Source organism: Dendropsophus ebraccatus, chromosome 9 (assembly GCF_027789765.1).
Source record: "Dendropsophus ebraccatus isolate aDenEbr1 chromosome 9, aDenEbr1.pat, whole genome shotgun sequence".
In the NCBI taxonomy this organism is placed as follows: Eukaryota; Metazoa; Chordata; class Amphibia; order Anura; family Hylidae; genus Dendropsophus; species Dendropsophus ebraccatus.
The window spans coordinates 108043846-108058333 of record NC_091462.1 but is presented as its reverse complement, the minus strand read 5'-3'; the positions used below and the strand labels follow the sequence as shown (position 1 = coordinate 108058333).

Below are 14488 nucleotides of genomic sequence, written 5' to 3'. Positions count from 1 at the left end.
GGACAGAAGTTTATGATCTGCCTTACACACATGGCGTTTTTTGAGGTGGCATTTTACTCACTTTCTGGCGTTTTTGAGGCACTTCCATAGGAATTTTCTAGTCATCTCAACAATGCCATTACTATGGCCTTAGGGGCGGTATCCAACTTCTGCCAGGAAAACATGGATACAGCCATAGGCCATTTCCATGTTTTCCAGGAATCCCTAGGGCGGCTTCCAATGTCTTCAGCCACTGGTATTCAAATGCTGAGCGATCAGACTCGAGCATGCCCCAGTTGTTCTTATTTCTATTTACCTGCCTGGGCACAATGGGCTCAGACATAGGGACAACCAACATGCCCGATCCCCCTCTTCTCCAACATCTGCTGTTGGGCAAGAATATGTAAGATCATTGGAGGATCTAGTTGAATTCCCATGACCTGTGTGTGACCAGTTTGGGGCCAACACTACATATCTTGTCTCCCCAATACCGATCTCCATACCCAACAGCAGTGCCATCTCCCTTACATATACCATCTCCCTACAACATATCTCTGCACCCAATGGCAATGCCATCTCCCCTACACATCTCGTTTCCCTAATACCCATCTCCATACTCAATGGCAGTGCCATCTCCCCTACATATCTCATCTCCCTAATACCGATCTCTGCACCCAATGGCAAAGCCGTTTCCCCTACATATCTCGTCTCCCCAATGCCGATCTCTGTATCCAATGGCAGTGCCATCTCCCCTACATATCTCGTCTCCCCAATACCCATCTCTGTACCCAATTACAGTGCCATCTCCCCTACATATCTCATCTCCCCAATACCGATCTCTGCACCCAATGGCAGAGCCGTCTCCCCAATACCCATCTCTGTACCCAATGGCAGAGCCATCTCCCCAATACCCATCTCCGTGCCCAATGCCCCCTCCTACGCGGATGTGCCTGCTCCCTCCCCTCTCCAGAGAGTCCACAATGGACTCTCTGGAGACTTATCCGGCGGCGGGATTATTAGCTAAAGAAGCTCTTTGGAGAAGGTAATACGATTTGGGTTTGTGATTAGTTCCCAGGTCGTCTCTTTCATCCCGCTGTAGCACATGCGTCTAATCTCATTCTCCGGCGTCTGGCGTTTGATACGCGCATCTATATGGCTTCCTGTGAGGTGCGTTTTATCTGCTCGCTCTTCACAGCTGGCGATCTGCCTGCCTCGCTTATCTCCTCCAGTTTCTGTAAAAAAAAAAAAAACCCGACTGAATCTATTTGGAGGTGCGCCGCGGCTTAGACGGCCGCCTGCGATGTAGACGATAGCCGGATAATAGAGTGACACCAATCTGACACCTTGGCCTTGTCCCGTGATAATGTCACAGCGTGCGGCAGAGGCGGCTGCTTTGTATGCCGGCTGCTTAGCTGCTTATTGCTTTCTAGAGAAACCTTTTGATCCCTCGTGTTTGTCGCCTGTTGCTGCGATGTAATGAGATTGGATTTGTTGGATGTTTTAGCTTTTCTTATTTAAAGGGGAACTCCAGCTTGTTGGCCACCAGCCAGACAGGCCTTGGTGCATTGGTGGATGTGGTGGACCATAGAGGTCAAGTGAGAGCATTAAAATCTCTCATAGTGGTGGTCCTCAACATGGTCTGTAGATCTCCAGATGTTATAAAATGGCTGCTGGGAGTTGTACAACAGCTGGAGGGGATCGGGGTTGGTGATGATTCTGCATTTCATCTCCCCAGAAGTTAAAGTCCATTAATCTAATTTTTTTTTTTTATTGCGTCAACACATTGGCCTGGCGGCCATTTTGTATCAACACGATATGTTGTGACGATTTGGGGTCTGGCCGAGCGTCCGTGTCCCCCCAGCTCTGCCCTGGTCTGTGATGTGGCTGCCGGCGGTCACGTGACCTTGCTCCAATAGAAGCCGAGCAAGCAGCCATGTCACAGACTATTTGCGGGCACAACTTGGTTTTATGTTTGCATTGTACATATTTGACCCTTTGCATGACAAAGTTGCATGATGGCGTAAATCTAAAATTGTAGTTTTGTTTGGGGCTTAGAAGGTGGATGTAGAAGATACTTGGCATGAGGGTTACATGTGGTTGGGTTCATGTGGTCTAGCTTCATGCTGACCGGTCCATGTGGGATTGGTAGCAGCAAGGAAAGTTTGTGTCACCATCTTTTACAAAGAGAAGAGAATAAGAAGGCAGGAAAGGGAACGAGAGGAAGAGAGAGAACACAAGAGGGGAAGTTTATCAAAATGGTGTAAAGTGAAACTGGCTCAGTTGCCCCTAGCAACCAATCAGATTCCACCTTTCATTTTTCAAAGAGTCTGTGAGGAATGAAAGGTGGAATCTGATTGGTTGCTAGGGGCAACTAAGATATTCTACTTCACAGCAGTTTGATAAATCTCCCCCAAGGTGTCAGGAAAACATGGCACTACCTGAGGTTCTACTGTACCGGACATGTCTGCCATAGAACAGGGATGTCAAACTCAGGCCTTCCAGCTGTTGCAAAACTACAAGTCCCATCATGACTAGACAGCCAAAGCTTTAGCTTTGGCTGTCCAGGCATGATGGGAATTGTAGTTTTCACATGTCTGCCATAGAACATTACAGTGCGGTCTAGTAGCATCACTGAGGGGAGGAAAATAATATAGAAAATAAAGTACTCCTCCTCCCTTCTCACCCTCTTATCTCCATACCGTCTCATTCTCTTCCTCTCTCTATTTCCTCCTTTCTTTTCTTACTACTTCCTGGTTCCCCTCTTCTCCTGCTCCTCTATATACTCTTCCCTTCTTCTGTAATACTCTTTCCCCTTCTCTTCCCTTGTCATCCTTTCTGGTCTTCGTCTCCTCCTCTTCCACTGCTTTCCTTTCTGGCTTCCGTCTGATGACCTGTACCTGTACTCCTCTTCTCTTCCTATTCCTATAGTCCGGTTTTCCTTTTTACCACCCTCCTTCTCGCCCTTCTCTTTTTTTTCGGACCTCCTCTTTCCTAATCGCTTTCACTTCATTCCCGACCCTTCTTCACACTTTTTATGATTTTTTTTTCTTCCTTTCTTTGCTTCCTCTCCTCTCCATAACCACCTCCTTCCTTTCCCATTTAATCCCCTAGTTTCCGTACCATTCCTCACAGCGCTCTCTGCTGACACTTCTGTCCATGTCCCATAGAAAACCTCTCCTGCTCTGGACAGTTCCTGACATGGACAGAGATGGCAGCAGAGAGCACTGTGTCAGACCGGAAAGAATACACCACTTCCTGCAGGGCATACCGCAGCTGATAAGTACTGGAAGACAAGATTTTTTTAAATAGAAGTCATTTACAAATCTGACACCAGTTAACTTGAAAACCATTTCTTTTTCTATGGAATACCCCTTTAAGGGTCTTTCCTCGTCACAGAATACATTTATAGTGCTTTAGTTAATGTTCCATCTTACTGCTTGATGCATATTCCATATATAAAGACTGCAAAAAAAATTTTCTTCAATATTTTTGAAGACCAAGCCTCACCTTTGCCTGTGTGTCCTCACATGTCCAATATGCGGCTTATTACATTATGACAGTGTTGTGCCGTTGCCTAGCAGCTGCCTGCCTCTCATTTATCATCTGTCTCCTAATATGCACTTCCCCTTTAAGTGGCTGATCTAATACCAATTGTTCCTAATTAGTTTTCCCGCTACTCTCATCATCCATTCCCATCACTTTAAGGTTCAGGGAGAAAAAAACCCATCCCACCTGTCGATAGATTTTAATCTGCAATTATCTGATGTTTATCTAAGAAATGGCAGCGCCGCGGCTTATTGATCGGAGTGGGATTGTGTAGATTTATTAGATGGTAATGGTGTGGAAAGAAGCCTTTACTTAAAGAAAAATCGCCTCCATATCATTCCACTTAAATCTTAAATTGTATTGTTGACTGTTCTAATTTAGTTGTTTCTAATCCAGTAGTTCTCCAGCTGCTGCAAGACTACAACCCCCAGCATGGCTGACATGTTGTGGTTGTAGTCTTGCCACAGCTTGGGGCTTTGCTTCTTAATACATAGGATAACGCTGTATCTCCTATAAGGCCCGGACTGACCATCAGACACATCGGGCAAATGCCAGATGGGCCGGTCCTGTCTGCAAAGCAGCAGAAACACTTGCAGGTGGCGCTGGTTGGTCATACATCTCGCTGACTCTTCTCCTCTTCCGTTTCAGACATCATGGCCGACAAAGATGGATGTAAACCCACTGAAGATGACGTAGAAGATGAAACTGACCTGAACTACAAGGCCCCGGAGAAGAAATCCCTGCAGGAGATCCAGGAACTAGACAAAGACGACGAGAGTCTGATCAAATACAAGCAGGCCTTGTTAGGGAACCTGCCCACCGTAGTGGGTGAGTCAAACTTTTTGAGCAATTCCAATAATGACCAGCAGGGCGGGGGAGCAGTTCATATTCTTTACAGTAGAATAACTTCTCTTTCTGTATATAGGCAAATTTGCAGGTCTGGGATAGTTGCGTGAGATTTACTGTAGCCTATACCTTCTCTGGTCTATCCTGGACACTGACTAGAAAGATCCAGCCCCCTGTGGAGAGATTGGTTTGCAGTGTCCCTCAGAACTAGCTGTCTGAGGGAAGGTCATGTGACCAACCTTCCATATACTCTTTACACATGGGATTCCCCGGTGGTGGCAGTAAAGAGCAATGTTTTATCCTTTACACATCCTTAATACCTCAGTATATGCTAATATGGCAGGAAGTGACTCTATATTGCAGCAGGACCCGGACACTCTACATTGGCTGCCATGCAACTATGGCCCTTATAAGCGCTGCAGTTGTCACCCAGCTTTTCTAATCTCCTAAATGGTATATGTCCCTGGAAAGCTGGGTAACTGTCATGGAGGTCTCACCCAGCTTTCCCGGGATCAGATATAACCAGACTAGAAGGCCTTAAGGTCTTATACTCCTTGTACTGTCTGTGGTTGGTATTGGATCACGTTGCTCAGTTCCGTCACGTTACTCGTGTCTGCATGCCGCGTTCTCCGCATTGATTTTGTCTGCTGGAATCTATAGATTTTCCCCCCTTTCCTTCCTCCCCGACGGTCACCTCAGAGATGGATGTGCCTTCCCTGCTAGGAATTGTTGATCAGCCTCTGGGCACCTGCGGAGGAATCATTTATGGTCCTGGGCAGTAATGGATTAATCTCACCGCTTCACTTCACCTTCCCGTTTCCTTCGACAATACTTTTAGTATCACAGTGCTCATCCTGAGCTTGCTGGTTCCTGGAGAGAATTCCACAGTAGGGCATTATAATGGGTTATGGATAGATATGACTGGCCTGGAAATAGGCTTTTCTTCAGGTGGTTTCGGATCTGGGTGGTGTATTCCGGCCTCCCGGCTATGGCCACGTGCTCGGCACCATCTGTTCTCGGTGGCGGCAGGTGCGCTCTAACAAGTGTTCAGCATAGCCGGCGCTGATGTGTGACGGCACAGATGAGTCTCTTACTGATGATTTATGGCGGGTCTCCGATGTGGATCCTAAGTGCGAAATCCAGGGAAAGCATTTAATAGAAGATGGAGGACGGGGGTTGTTAATGGATTCATTGGGAAATCTCTATGGGGGGAGCGTCAGGTGGAGATGGAGGCTGCGGCCACTTATGTATCCATCAGGAGGGGAGATAGTGATGGCGGCCATTCATCTCCTTACACCCTGTCAGGAGGATTTACAGCAGGGTAAGCCTGAGATCTCCCGCAGAAGGTCCGGCTCAGTGTGACATTATATTATACATGCGGATGGAGCCATGTGACTTATACACAGCCCAGTGCTGAATATAAGGAAGACTGCATCAGATAATGTAATGTCACTCTCCTCCTGTCTTCTTTCTTCTGCCTCCTCTTGGGGCCTTTCACACAGGTTGATTATCGGCAAAGTGTGGTCTCAGAAATGCTCATTCGGCCGATAGTCGGCCTGTGTAAAAGGGTCTTGTGTCTTTATTTCTTTCCTTCCTTTCTTATGTTTTTCTTATTTCTCCTTCCTCTATCTTTCTTTCTTCATCTTTGTCGTCTTTTTAACATTTTTCCTCCAGTATGTCTTCTTTTTTCTTGATTTTTCTTGCTTTCTTCTCTATCACCTCTTCTCTCTGTTCTTCTATTGCACTCTTTTCACCCAATCACAGCGCACCTTACACGCTGTAGAGGAAGTTAGTCCCTTGGGTGGGGGAGGAGCAAGAGCTTTCCGTTCGGGACAGTGTGGAGTAAGGACGCAAACTAGATAGCTCTCCACAGCAGTCTTGTCCGGGCCCTGGCCCTCAGCCAGGTCCCTGAAGTTTAGTCTTAGCCAGTGCCCCGCATGGGTAGGGTGCAGAATAGCACACTGTCACCAACTTTCCCTTACGTACCCACACAAAGCACTATGCAGTGTTAAACCTCTTAGGAAAGGACGTGGACAGGAAGAAGTCACAGTGCAGGACAGTATCCACTATAGAGCCACAGAGCTAGGAACTGATCCGAGTGGAGCAAAGTTGCAGTAAGACTTTGAAATCCATCTCGCAGTGCGGGTGTCAGCAGAGAACCCTCAGCATTCCGCTCATCTTAGGTAACAAGGTCTGGGGCCTGTGTCACCCATTAGTACGGTTCGGGCAACGCTAGTGGGCATAAGGTGGTGTGAAGACTCAGCATTCCGCTCAGCCCAGATAACAAGGTCTGGGGCCTGTGTCAGCCATTAGTACGGTTCGGCCAACGCTAGTGGGCATAAGGCGGTGTGAAGACTAAAGTAAAGGTCAATACACAGGCACAGGTGTTCTTCTACAAGTATATCCTCCAACATCCTGGCAGAGCACATTTCTACATGGGTTGAGACTCTCACGGCATCCTCCTCTCTGCTACTCTACCAACACAACTATCTCCTACTCCGCACTTATCTCACAGATCTGGTTGTCTCAAGTCTGTATTGGAACTTTTGTCAAGTGTATCTCAGAGACCTTCTGTATTACATGCTACACCGCTCTGGCCACCTGTGAATACATCATCTGTGGCACTATCCCAAGGGACCCGGTAGCAACCCGGCAGGGCACTGACCACAGGGGAGAAGGGTACAACCGGCCTTATCCACTAAAAGCAGGCGTGCCATCACACCTGTGTGCCCACCAGGCATTGGCATCATGTGACAACACAATAAGGTCCGGCTGTACCATGGCCATCCACCACTGAAGTGGTGTCACATAACACCTAGCAAGTGACCGGCCGTCCTCCGATATAACACCTAACGGGGGCACACCACATAGAGAATGAATGGAGCAGAGGCCGGAGACCTGCACTGTGCTGTATGGAGGAAAAGTAGAGCAGAGGCCGGAGACCTGCACTGTGCTGTATGGAGAATGAATGGAGCAGAGGCCGGAGACCTGCACTGTGCTGTATGGAGAATGAATGGAGCAGAGGCCGGAGACCTGCACTGTGCTGTATGGAGGAAAAGTAGAGCAGAGGCCGGAGACCTGCACTGTGCTGTATGGAGAATGAATGGAGCAGAGGCCGGAGACCTGCGCTGGGCTGTATGTAGGATGAATGGAGCAGAGGCCGGAGACCTGCACTGTGCTGTATGTAGGATGAGTGGAGCAGAGGCCGGACACCTGCACTGTGCTGTATGGAGGATGAGTGGAGCAGAGGCCGGAGACCTGCACTGTGCTGTATGGAGAATGAATGGAGCAGAGGCCGGAGACCTGCACTGTGCTGTATGTAGGATGAATGGAGCAGAGGCCGGAGACCTGCACTGTGCTGTATGGAGGATGAGTGGAGCAGAGGCCGGAGACCTGCACTGTGCTGTATGGAGGATGAGTGGAGCAGAGGCCGGAGACCTGCACTGTGCTGTATGGAGGATGAGTGGAGTAGAGGCCGGAGACCTGCACTGTGCTGTATGGAGGATGAGTGGAGCAGAGGCCGGAGACGTGTGCTGCCATTCCATTTAGACAAATGTCCTTCACTTATCGGCCATCTTGTGGATAGGTAATTGCTTTTAGTCTTGAAACAAACCCTTTAAGCTTCTGGACATTGCACAGATCTAGAAGCTGACTCGTGATTGGAACTAAAAAAAATCTGTTGTCCTATGTATGCGGCCGCACTGACAGGCTGGAGGACCCTACCCTGGGCCTGGGCGCCCCCACAATACTGGACCCCACAGATCCAGCATCAAGCATCCCCAGCTGTAGCTGACATGGGAGCCGATCACTTACCAATAGGGTCTAGAACAGGGGTGGGGAACCCAGGCCCTCCAGCTGTTTCAAAACTACAACTCCCATCATGCCTGGACAGCCAAAGCCTATGGGCCCAGTACTGTATGTGAGCCATGTATACATGTATATATCTCTGCTACATGTGTGTATACAGGAAAGATCCCTTCCCGTCATCACAGCCGCAGATAACCTGATCCCTCATGGTGACGGATGGGGCCGGGCCCAGATCTGATCAATCACATTATGATTCACAGAAAAACTTCCATTAACAAATCTCCTATTTCCTGATGCGATTACTGATACATTACAGGCTGTAATGGCCGCAGAGCTCACGTGTCTCCATCTCCTGGGACAATGAGGAAGCCCGAGCACTCTCACAGCTGCAGTCTGTTACAGTGTAATAGTGCAGGAGCCCACACCTCGCCCATGTCATAAACTATGGCGTATCCTGACTGCCCCCCCTAATGGCCATATCCCCTTTAAATTTCCCATTGTCAGTAATGGTATGAGTCTGCAAACAGCACCTCATATCTCAGCTTACTGTACGCAGCAATCTACATTTTTTTTACATTGATTTTGTTCCTATGATTGACAGCTCTTGGCCCCTCCCACCCCAATATAAATAATAGATCGCCCCACTCCAGCGGATAACACTGCGAGGTCTCTACTCCTTCCATAGCTGCAAAACCTCCTGATGCAGCATTTACCCGACTCCCTGACCTGTATCTGCCATAGGATTTAGTGTACGCAGCTCTTCTGTATATCCCCCGGGGACCGTATACATACTGTAATACACTTCATAATGCACAAGTAATATTATGTGTAATGGACTGCCTGGACTGGAGTATAGGATGTGATGAGGATGCAGCTTTGGATGGGACTGGAGTATAGGATGTGATGAGGATGCAGCTTTGGATGGGACTGGAGTATAGGATGTGATGAGGATGCAGCTTTGGATGGGACTGAAGTATAGGATGTGATGAGGATGCAGCTTTGGATGGGACTGGAGTATAGGATGTGATGAGGATGCAGCTTTGGTTGGGACTGGAGTATAGGATGTGATGATGCAGCTTTGGTTGGGACTGGAGTATAGGATGTGATGATGCAGCTTTGGATGGAACTGGAGTATAGGATGTGATGATGCAGATTTGGATGGGACTGGAGTATAGGACAATATTCCGCAGCTTTGGATGTGACTGGAGAATAGGATGATATTATGCAGCTTTGGATGTGACTGGAGTATAGGATGTGATTATGCAGCTTTGGATGGGACTGTAGTATAAGAACTGATGTAGACGAATTACAAAGAGAAAACTGTTCTGATAAGTGAAAGTGGATGAGTAAATAATAAGATACCCCCCCCCCCCCCCCCCCATATCTCTCCTTCCCCGCTGTCCCTGAACGACCTCCATACAGCGACTGATTCTCTCCCATCTGAAGGTTTCTAGACACTGTTAATTAGAAGTAATGGAAGGATCGGCTGAGACGTCTGGGAGTTGCTGGAGATTGACGCCTCGCTGTTCGTGGAGATAGCGTGTTCCTGTTCTGGTGCTGAGGGTTTTCCTGGGGAGGGCCCTGCACCCAGCTGCTTCTCGCTCCTCCACGCCTCTGTTCACACTGTTGGGTTTCATTCTTCTCCTCCTGCAGTTTGTGATAAAGCAGAATTGAACGTCTTTGATCAGCGTCGTCCCCGGGGCGCCGCGCGTGCTGAATATTAAGCAATGCCGCAGGATCTACGTTTCTGTCATTCAGAAATGTAAAATACAGAGGAGGATAAACCGCCGTTTTTTTGGTGGATTTAGGCCCATAAGGGAACATGAAGAACCTATGTCGGACCCTAGTTCTACCGATGGAACCCTGAATAGCGTCTAAACACGGGGGAAACAATGGTTTTGCGCAAATTACTGTAGATGAGTGGTGTTTTAGGTGCATAAAGGTCAAATAGAATAGGGGTGGACCCCAGAGTCAGAGTATGAGATGGGATGGTTGGGTATGAAAGGGTGTATTTTGTGATGGGACAAAATGCGATGGTTAGAGGAGGGATCATTGAGGATAAGATGGTGGTCGATGGTTAGAGGAGGGATCATTGAGAATGAGATGGTTGGTGGTGGATGGTTAGAGGAGGGATCATTGAGAATGAGATGGTTGGTGATGGATGGTTAGAGGGGGGATCCTTGAGGATGAGATGGTTGGTGATGGATGGTTAGAGGGGGGATCATTGAGGAGATGAGGTGGTATGGATGGTTAGAGATGGGGGGGGGGGGGGGTCTGGCAGTGGAATGATGAGATGGGAATGTTGAAGGAGGGATCATTGGGGGACAGGATCGTTGGCAATGGGATGACTGGGTATAAGGTGGCATAATTGACTACAGGATGAATGAGATGGAATGGTTGGGAATGAAGGGGTATATTTAGTGATGGGACAAAATGGAATGGTTAGAGGAGGGATCATTGAGGATGAGATGGTTGGTGGTGGATGGTTAGAGGAGGGATCATTGAGGATGAGATGGTTGGTGGTGGATGGTTAGAGGAGGGATCATTGAGGATGAGATGGTTGGTGGTCGATGGTTAGAGAAGGGATCATTGAGGATGAGATGGTTGGTGGTGGATGGTTAGAGGAGGGATCCTTTAGGATAGGATGGTTGGTGGTGGATGGTTAGAGGAGGGATCATTGAGGATGAGATGGTTGGTGGTGGATGGTTAGAGACGGGATCATTAAGGATTGGATGGTTGGTGGTGGATGGTTAGAGGAGGGATCATTGAGGGTGAGATGGTTGGTGGTGGATGGTTAGAGAAGGGATCATTGAGGATTGGATGGTTGGTGGTGGATGGTTAGAGGAGGGATCATGGAGGATGAGATGGTTGGTGGTGGATGGTTAGAGGAGGGATCATTGAGGATGAGATGGTTGGTGGTCGATGGTTAGAGGGGGGATCATTGAGGAGATGAGGTGGCATGAATGGTTAGAGATGGGGGGGGGGGGTCTGGCAGTGGAATGATGAGATGGGAATGTTGTAGGAGGGATCATTGGGGGACAGGATCGTTGGCAATGGGATGACTGGGTATAAGGTGGCATAATTGACTACAGGATGAATGAGATGGGATGGTTGGGAATGAAGGGGTATATTTAGTGATGGGACAAAATGGAATGGTTAGAGGAGGGATCATTGAGGATGAGATGGTTGATGGTCGATGGTTAGAGAAGGGATCATTGAGGATGAGATGGTTGGTGGTTGATGGTTATAGGGGGGATCACTGAGAATGAGATGGTTGGTGTTGGATGGTTAGAGTGGGGATCAGTGAGGATGGGATGGTTGGTGGTCGATAGTTAAAGGAGGGATCCTTGGGGATTGGATGGTTGGTGGTGGATGATTAGAGGAGGAATCATTGAGAATGGGATGGTTGGTGGTCGATGGGAGGAATCCTTGGGGATTGGATGGTTGGTGGTGGATGATTAGAGGAGGAATCATTGAGAATGGGATGGTTGGTGGTGGATGGTTAGAGGGGGGGATCAGTGAGGATGGGATGGTTGGTGGTGGATGGTTAGAGGGGGATCATTGAGGATGGGATATAATATAAGTTTGGATAATTGGAGATGGGATGGTTAGAGGATGATTGGGGGTGTGATTGGATTTAATATGGATAGTATGGGATTATTGGTGGTAGGATAACAGGGATGGAATGGTTTTGGTGAATCCTTTAAGAATTGTCCATTTTTAATAACATCACTGTATTTTTTCCTTTCCAGACCCCAAAGCCCCCAATGTGCAGGTGACTAGGATGGATCTGATCTGCAAAGAAGCCCCAGCACCCATCACTATGGACTTATCAGGTGAGTGACACATATAACCCATAGGTATAAAACCTATACTAATGCATCTATGTACATAGTCAGATGCTGCAGTGATACATAAGTAGAAGACTGCTGTGATGAGACTCCCTTTAGTTGTGCACAGTGTAAGCACCTGCAATACAACACAAGGGAGCATAGAGAGACTAAAGGGCAGCAGTGTATGTAGGGACGGTATACTGAGAGCTAACAGCAGCAGCTGTGGATGTGACTGGAGGATGACATGACACAGGACGTGTCTTTTCATGGGAGAACAAGACTGAAATCCTGGCCGAGGTCACGCCATTAAGATGACATTAGGGGTATTTCCCAATTCCATCCAGGAAGCGTCTCCTCCCAGCACATTACATTAGGAACATTCATCTCCCCTCGTACGGCCGCACTGATCCCACCGCTTTAGTTTTATCAGATCAGGGAGATGTTTGTAGAAGGAACAAGAGATTTCACGTCCCTAGATGAGGAGCTGAGGAGGAATGGAGCAGGTACCAGGCGCCAGCTGCATGTTAATTACACCGCAGCGCTCACAGGGGAAGAAGGTGCCGGAGTAAATGAATACGGGGCGTGCGAGGAGCGATCCGCAATCTGGGCCCCCACCCTATGAATTAGTAATAGGAGCATTACTCTGACATGCTGAGCAGGTGTCCTGGAGGAGATGCAGAGATGTCATGGATGTCATGGACACAAGACAGGTTTTTTTATGGACACTTTTTTAAAAAAAAAATTCATTATATTTTTATTTATTATTATTATTTTATTATAGTTTACTAAATATTCATGGAGAAAACAAATTTATATTTTTTTATTTTTGTTAACTTTGGACATTACTATGAAATATAATATCTCGTCTTCCTAAATTAGTAATGATAGAGTTAAAATTCCTGACTAATCTCGCTTTACAGCTGCTGTAAGTGCCCACAGAGAGGAAGGAGTTAAAATAAAAATAGTGTAAGTGAAACAAGCCTGCCTTTAGTTTTTTGTTTTTGTTTTTAAATTAAATTACATATAATAGTCACATATTGGTAAAACGTGAAATTGTGACCTGTCACCTTTAAGCTTTAAAGGGGTACTCCAAGAAAATCTACTTCAAGTAGGAGATGGCTCTATTCATCATACAGAAGCCGGGGCCTCATACGGAGATTGGTGGGGGGGTGCTGAGGTCGGACAACCCATGAAATTTTCCTCAGAATAAAGTCCCCATACCCCCACCTCCCCCACAGCCTGAAGGCTCAGAAGGTTTAATATACAGTAAATGAATTTAGAGCATTATAAAGTGAGGGCCTTGCTTGTAGGATCGTCACCTGGTCCCCTTTCTCTGACGCCCAGGAAGGAGCTGCAGCTTCTCTCTTTCTCTCTCTGTGCCTGTGAGACTGCAGTGAGTGAGTGTGGAGGAGGAGCAGAATGGGGAGACCTCTGATTGGCTGAGAGTGTGATGCATCACACCAGGAGGAGCCGCCCACTCTGCCAGCAAGGGGAGAGAGAGGGAATCTGCAATGAGAAGAAAGATGAAGAGCTGCCTATGTAGAGACATCACAGGAAGAGCTGCCTATGTAGAGACTGTGACCACTTGAACTTTTTAAACTAAACCATTGTGCAGGGTAAGAGACCAATGAGCTACAAAGGTATAGTCCACCCCAAGAGGAGCTCTTCCCCCATGCTCATTGCTGCCCCCTGCTGAGTACTGTACATTGCATGAGCTCCCGAGAGGGGGGGGGGTCATTCAGTCTGAGCACATATCTGCCATACCTTCTGCCATAGTTGTCCAGATGTCTCCATGTTTTGTATCTTCTGGATCTGAAACTACATTTGGCATATTTCTTTATATGTCTTTTTTTCCCCCCCCGCTAGAATGGCGCGGCTTGTTTACTTATTGGGCCGGGGTGATCATACGAGGCCTTTCTTATGAGACAGTTTAATAAACACATCTGAGCCGTCCCTCACATTAAAGGGGTACTCCAGTGGGGGGGAATCAACTGGTGTCAGAAAGTTATTTAAATTTGTAAATTACTTCTATTAAAACTCTCCAGTCTTCCAGTACTTATCAGCTGCTGTATGCCCTGCATGAAGTGGTGTATTCTCTCCAGTCTGACACAGTGCTCTCTGCTGCCACCTCTGTCCATGTCAGGAACTGTCCAGAGCAGGAGAGGTTTTTTATGGGGATTTGCTGCCGCTCTGGACAGTTCCTGACATGGACAGAGGTGGCAGCAGAGAGCACTGTGTCAGACTGGAGAGAATACACCACTTCCTGCAGGACCTACAGCAGCTGCTAAGTACTGGAAGAATGGAGATTTTAAAATAGAAGTCATTTACAAATTTGTATAACTTTCTGACACCAGTTGATCCGGATTTTTCTTTTTTTGCCAGCATTTCCTTTTAATTACTACTCTTACATGGCCCCAAATCCTGCCCCGCGACAACTTCTATATCCCCCCCCCCCCCCCCCCCCTAATGTTACAATA

The 14488-nt window shown here is 47.6% G+C and overlaps 1 protein-coding gene across 2 annotated transcripts in view; it reads left to right on the top strand.

Moving 5' to 3' along the window:
* LOC138801444 (rho GDP-dissociation inhibitor 2-like) overlaps positions 1-14488 on the top strand; it is a 47684-nt gene that overhangs the window by 30845 nt on the left and 2351 nt on the right. For both annotated transcript variants that reach the window (XM_069984286.1, XM_069984285.1), the window contains exons 2-3: positions 4174-4353; positions 11931-12014. In XM_069984286.1, the coding sequence (XP_069840387.1) occupies positions 4179-4353; positions 11931-12014 (259 nt within the window). In that variant the 5' untranslated portion in view covers positions 4174-4178. The remainder of the gene's footprint in view (positions 1-4173; positions 4354-11930; positions 12015-14488) is intronic.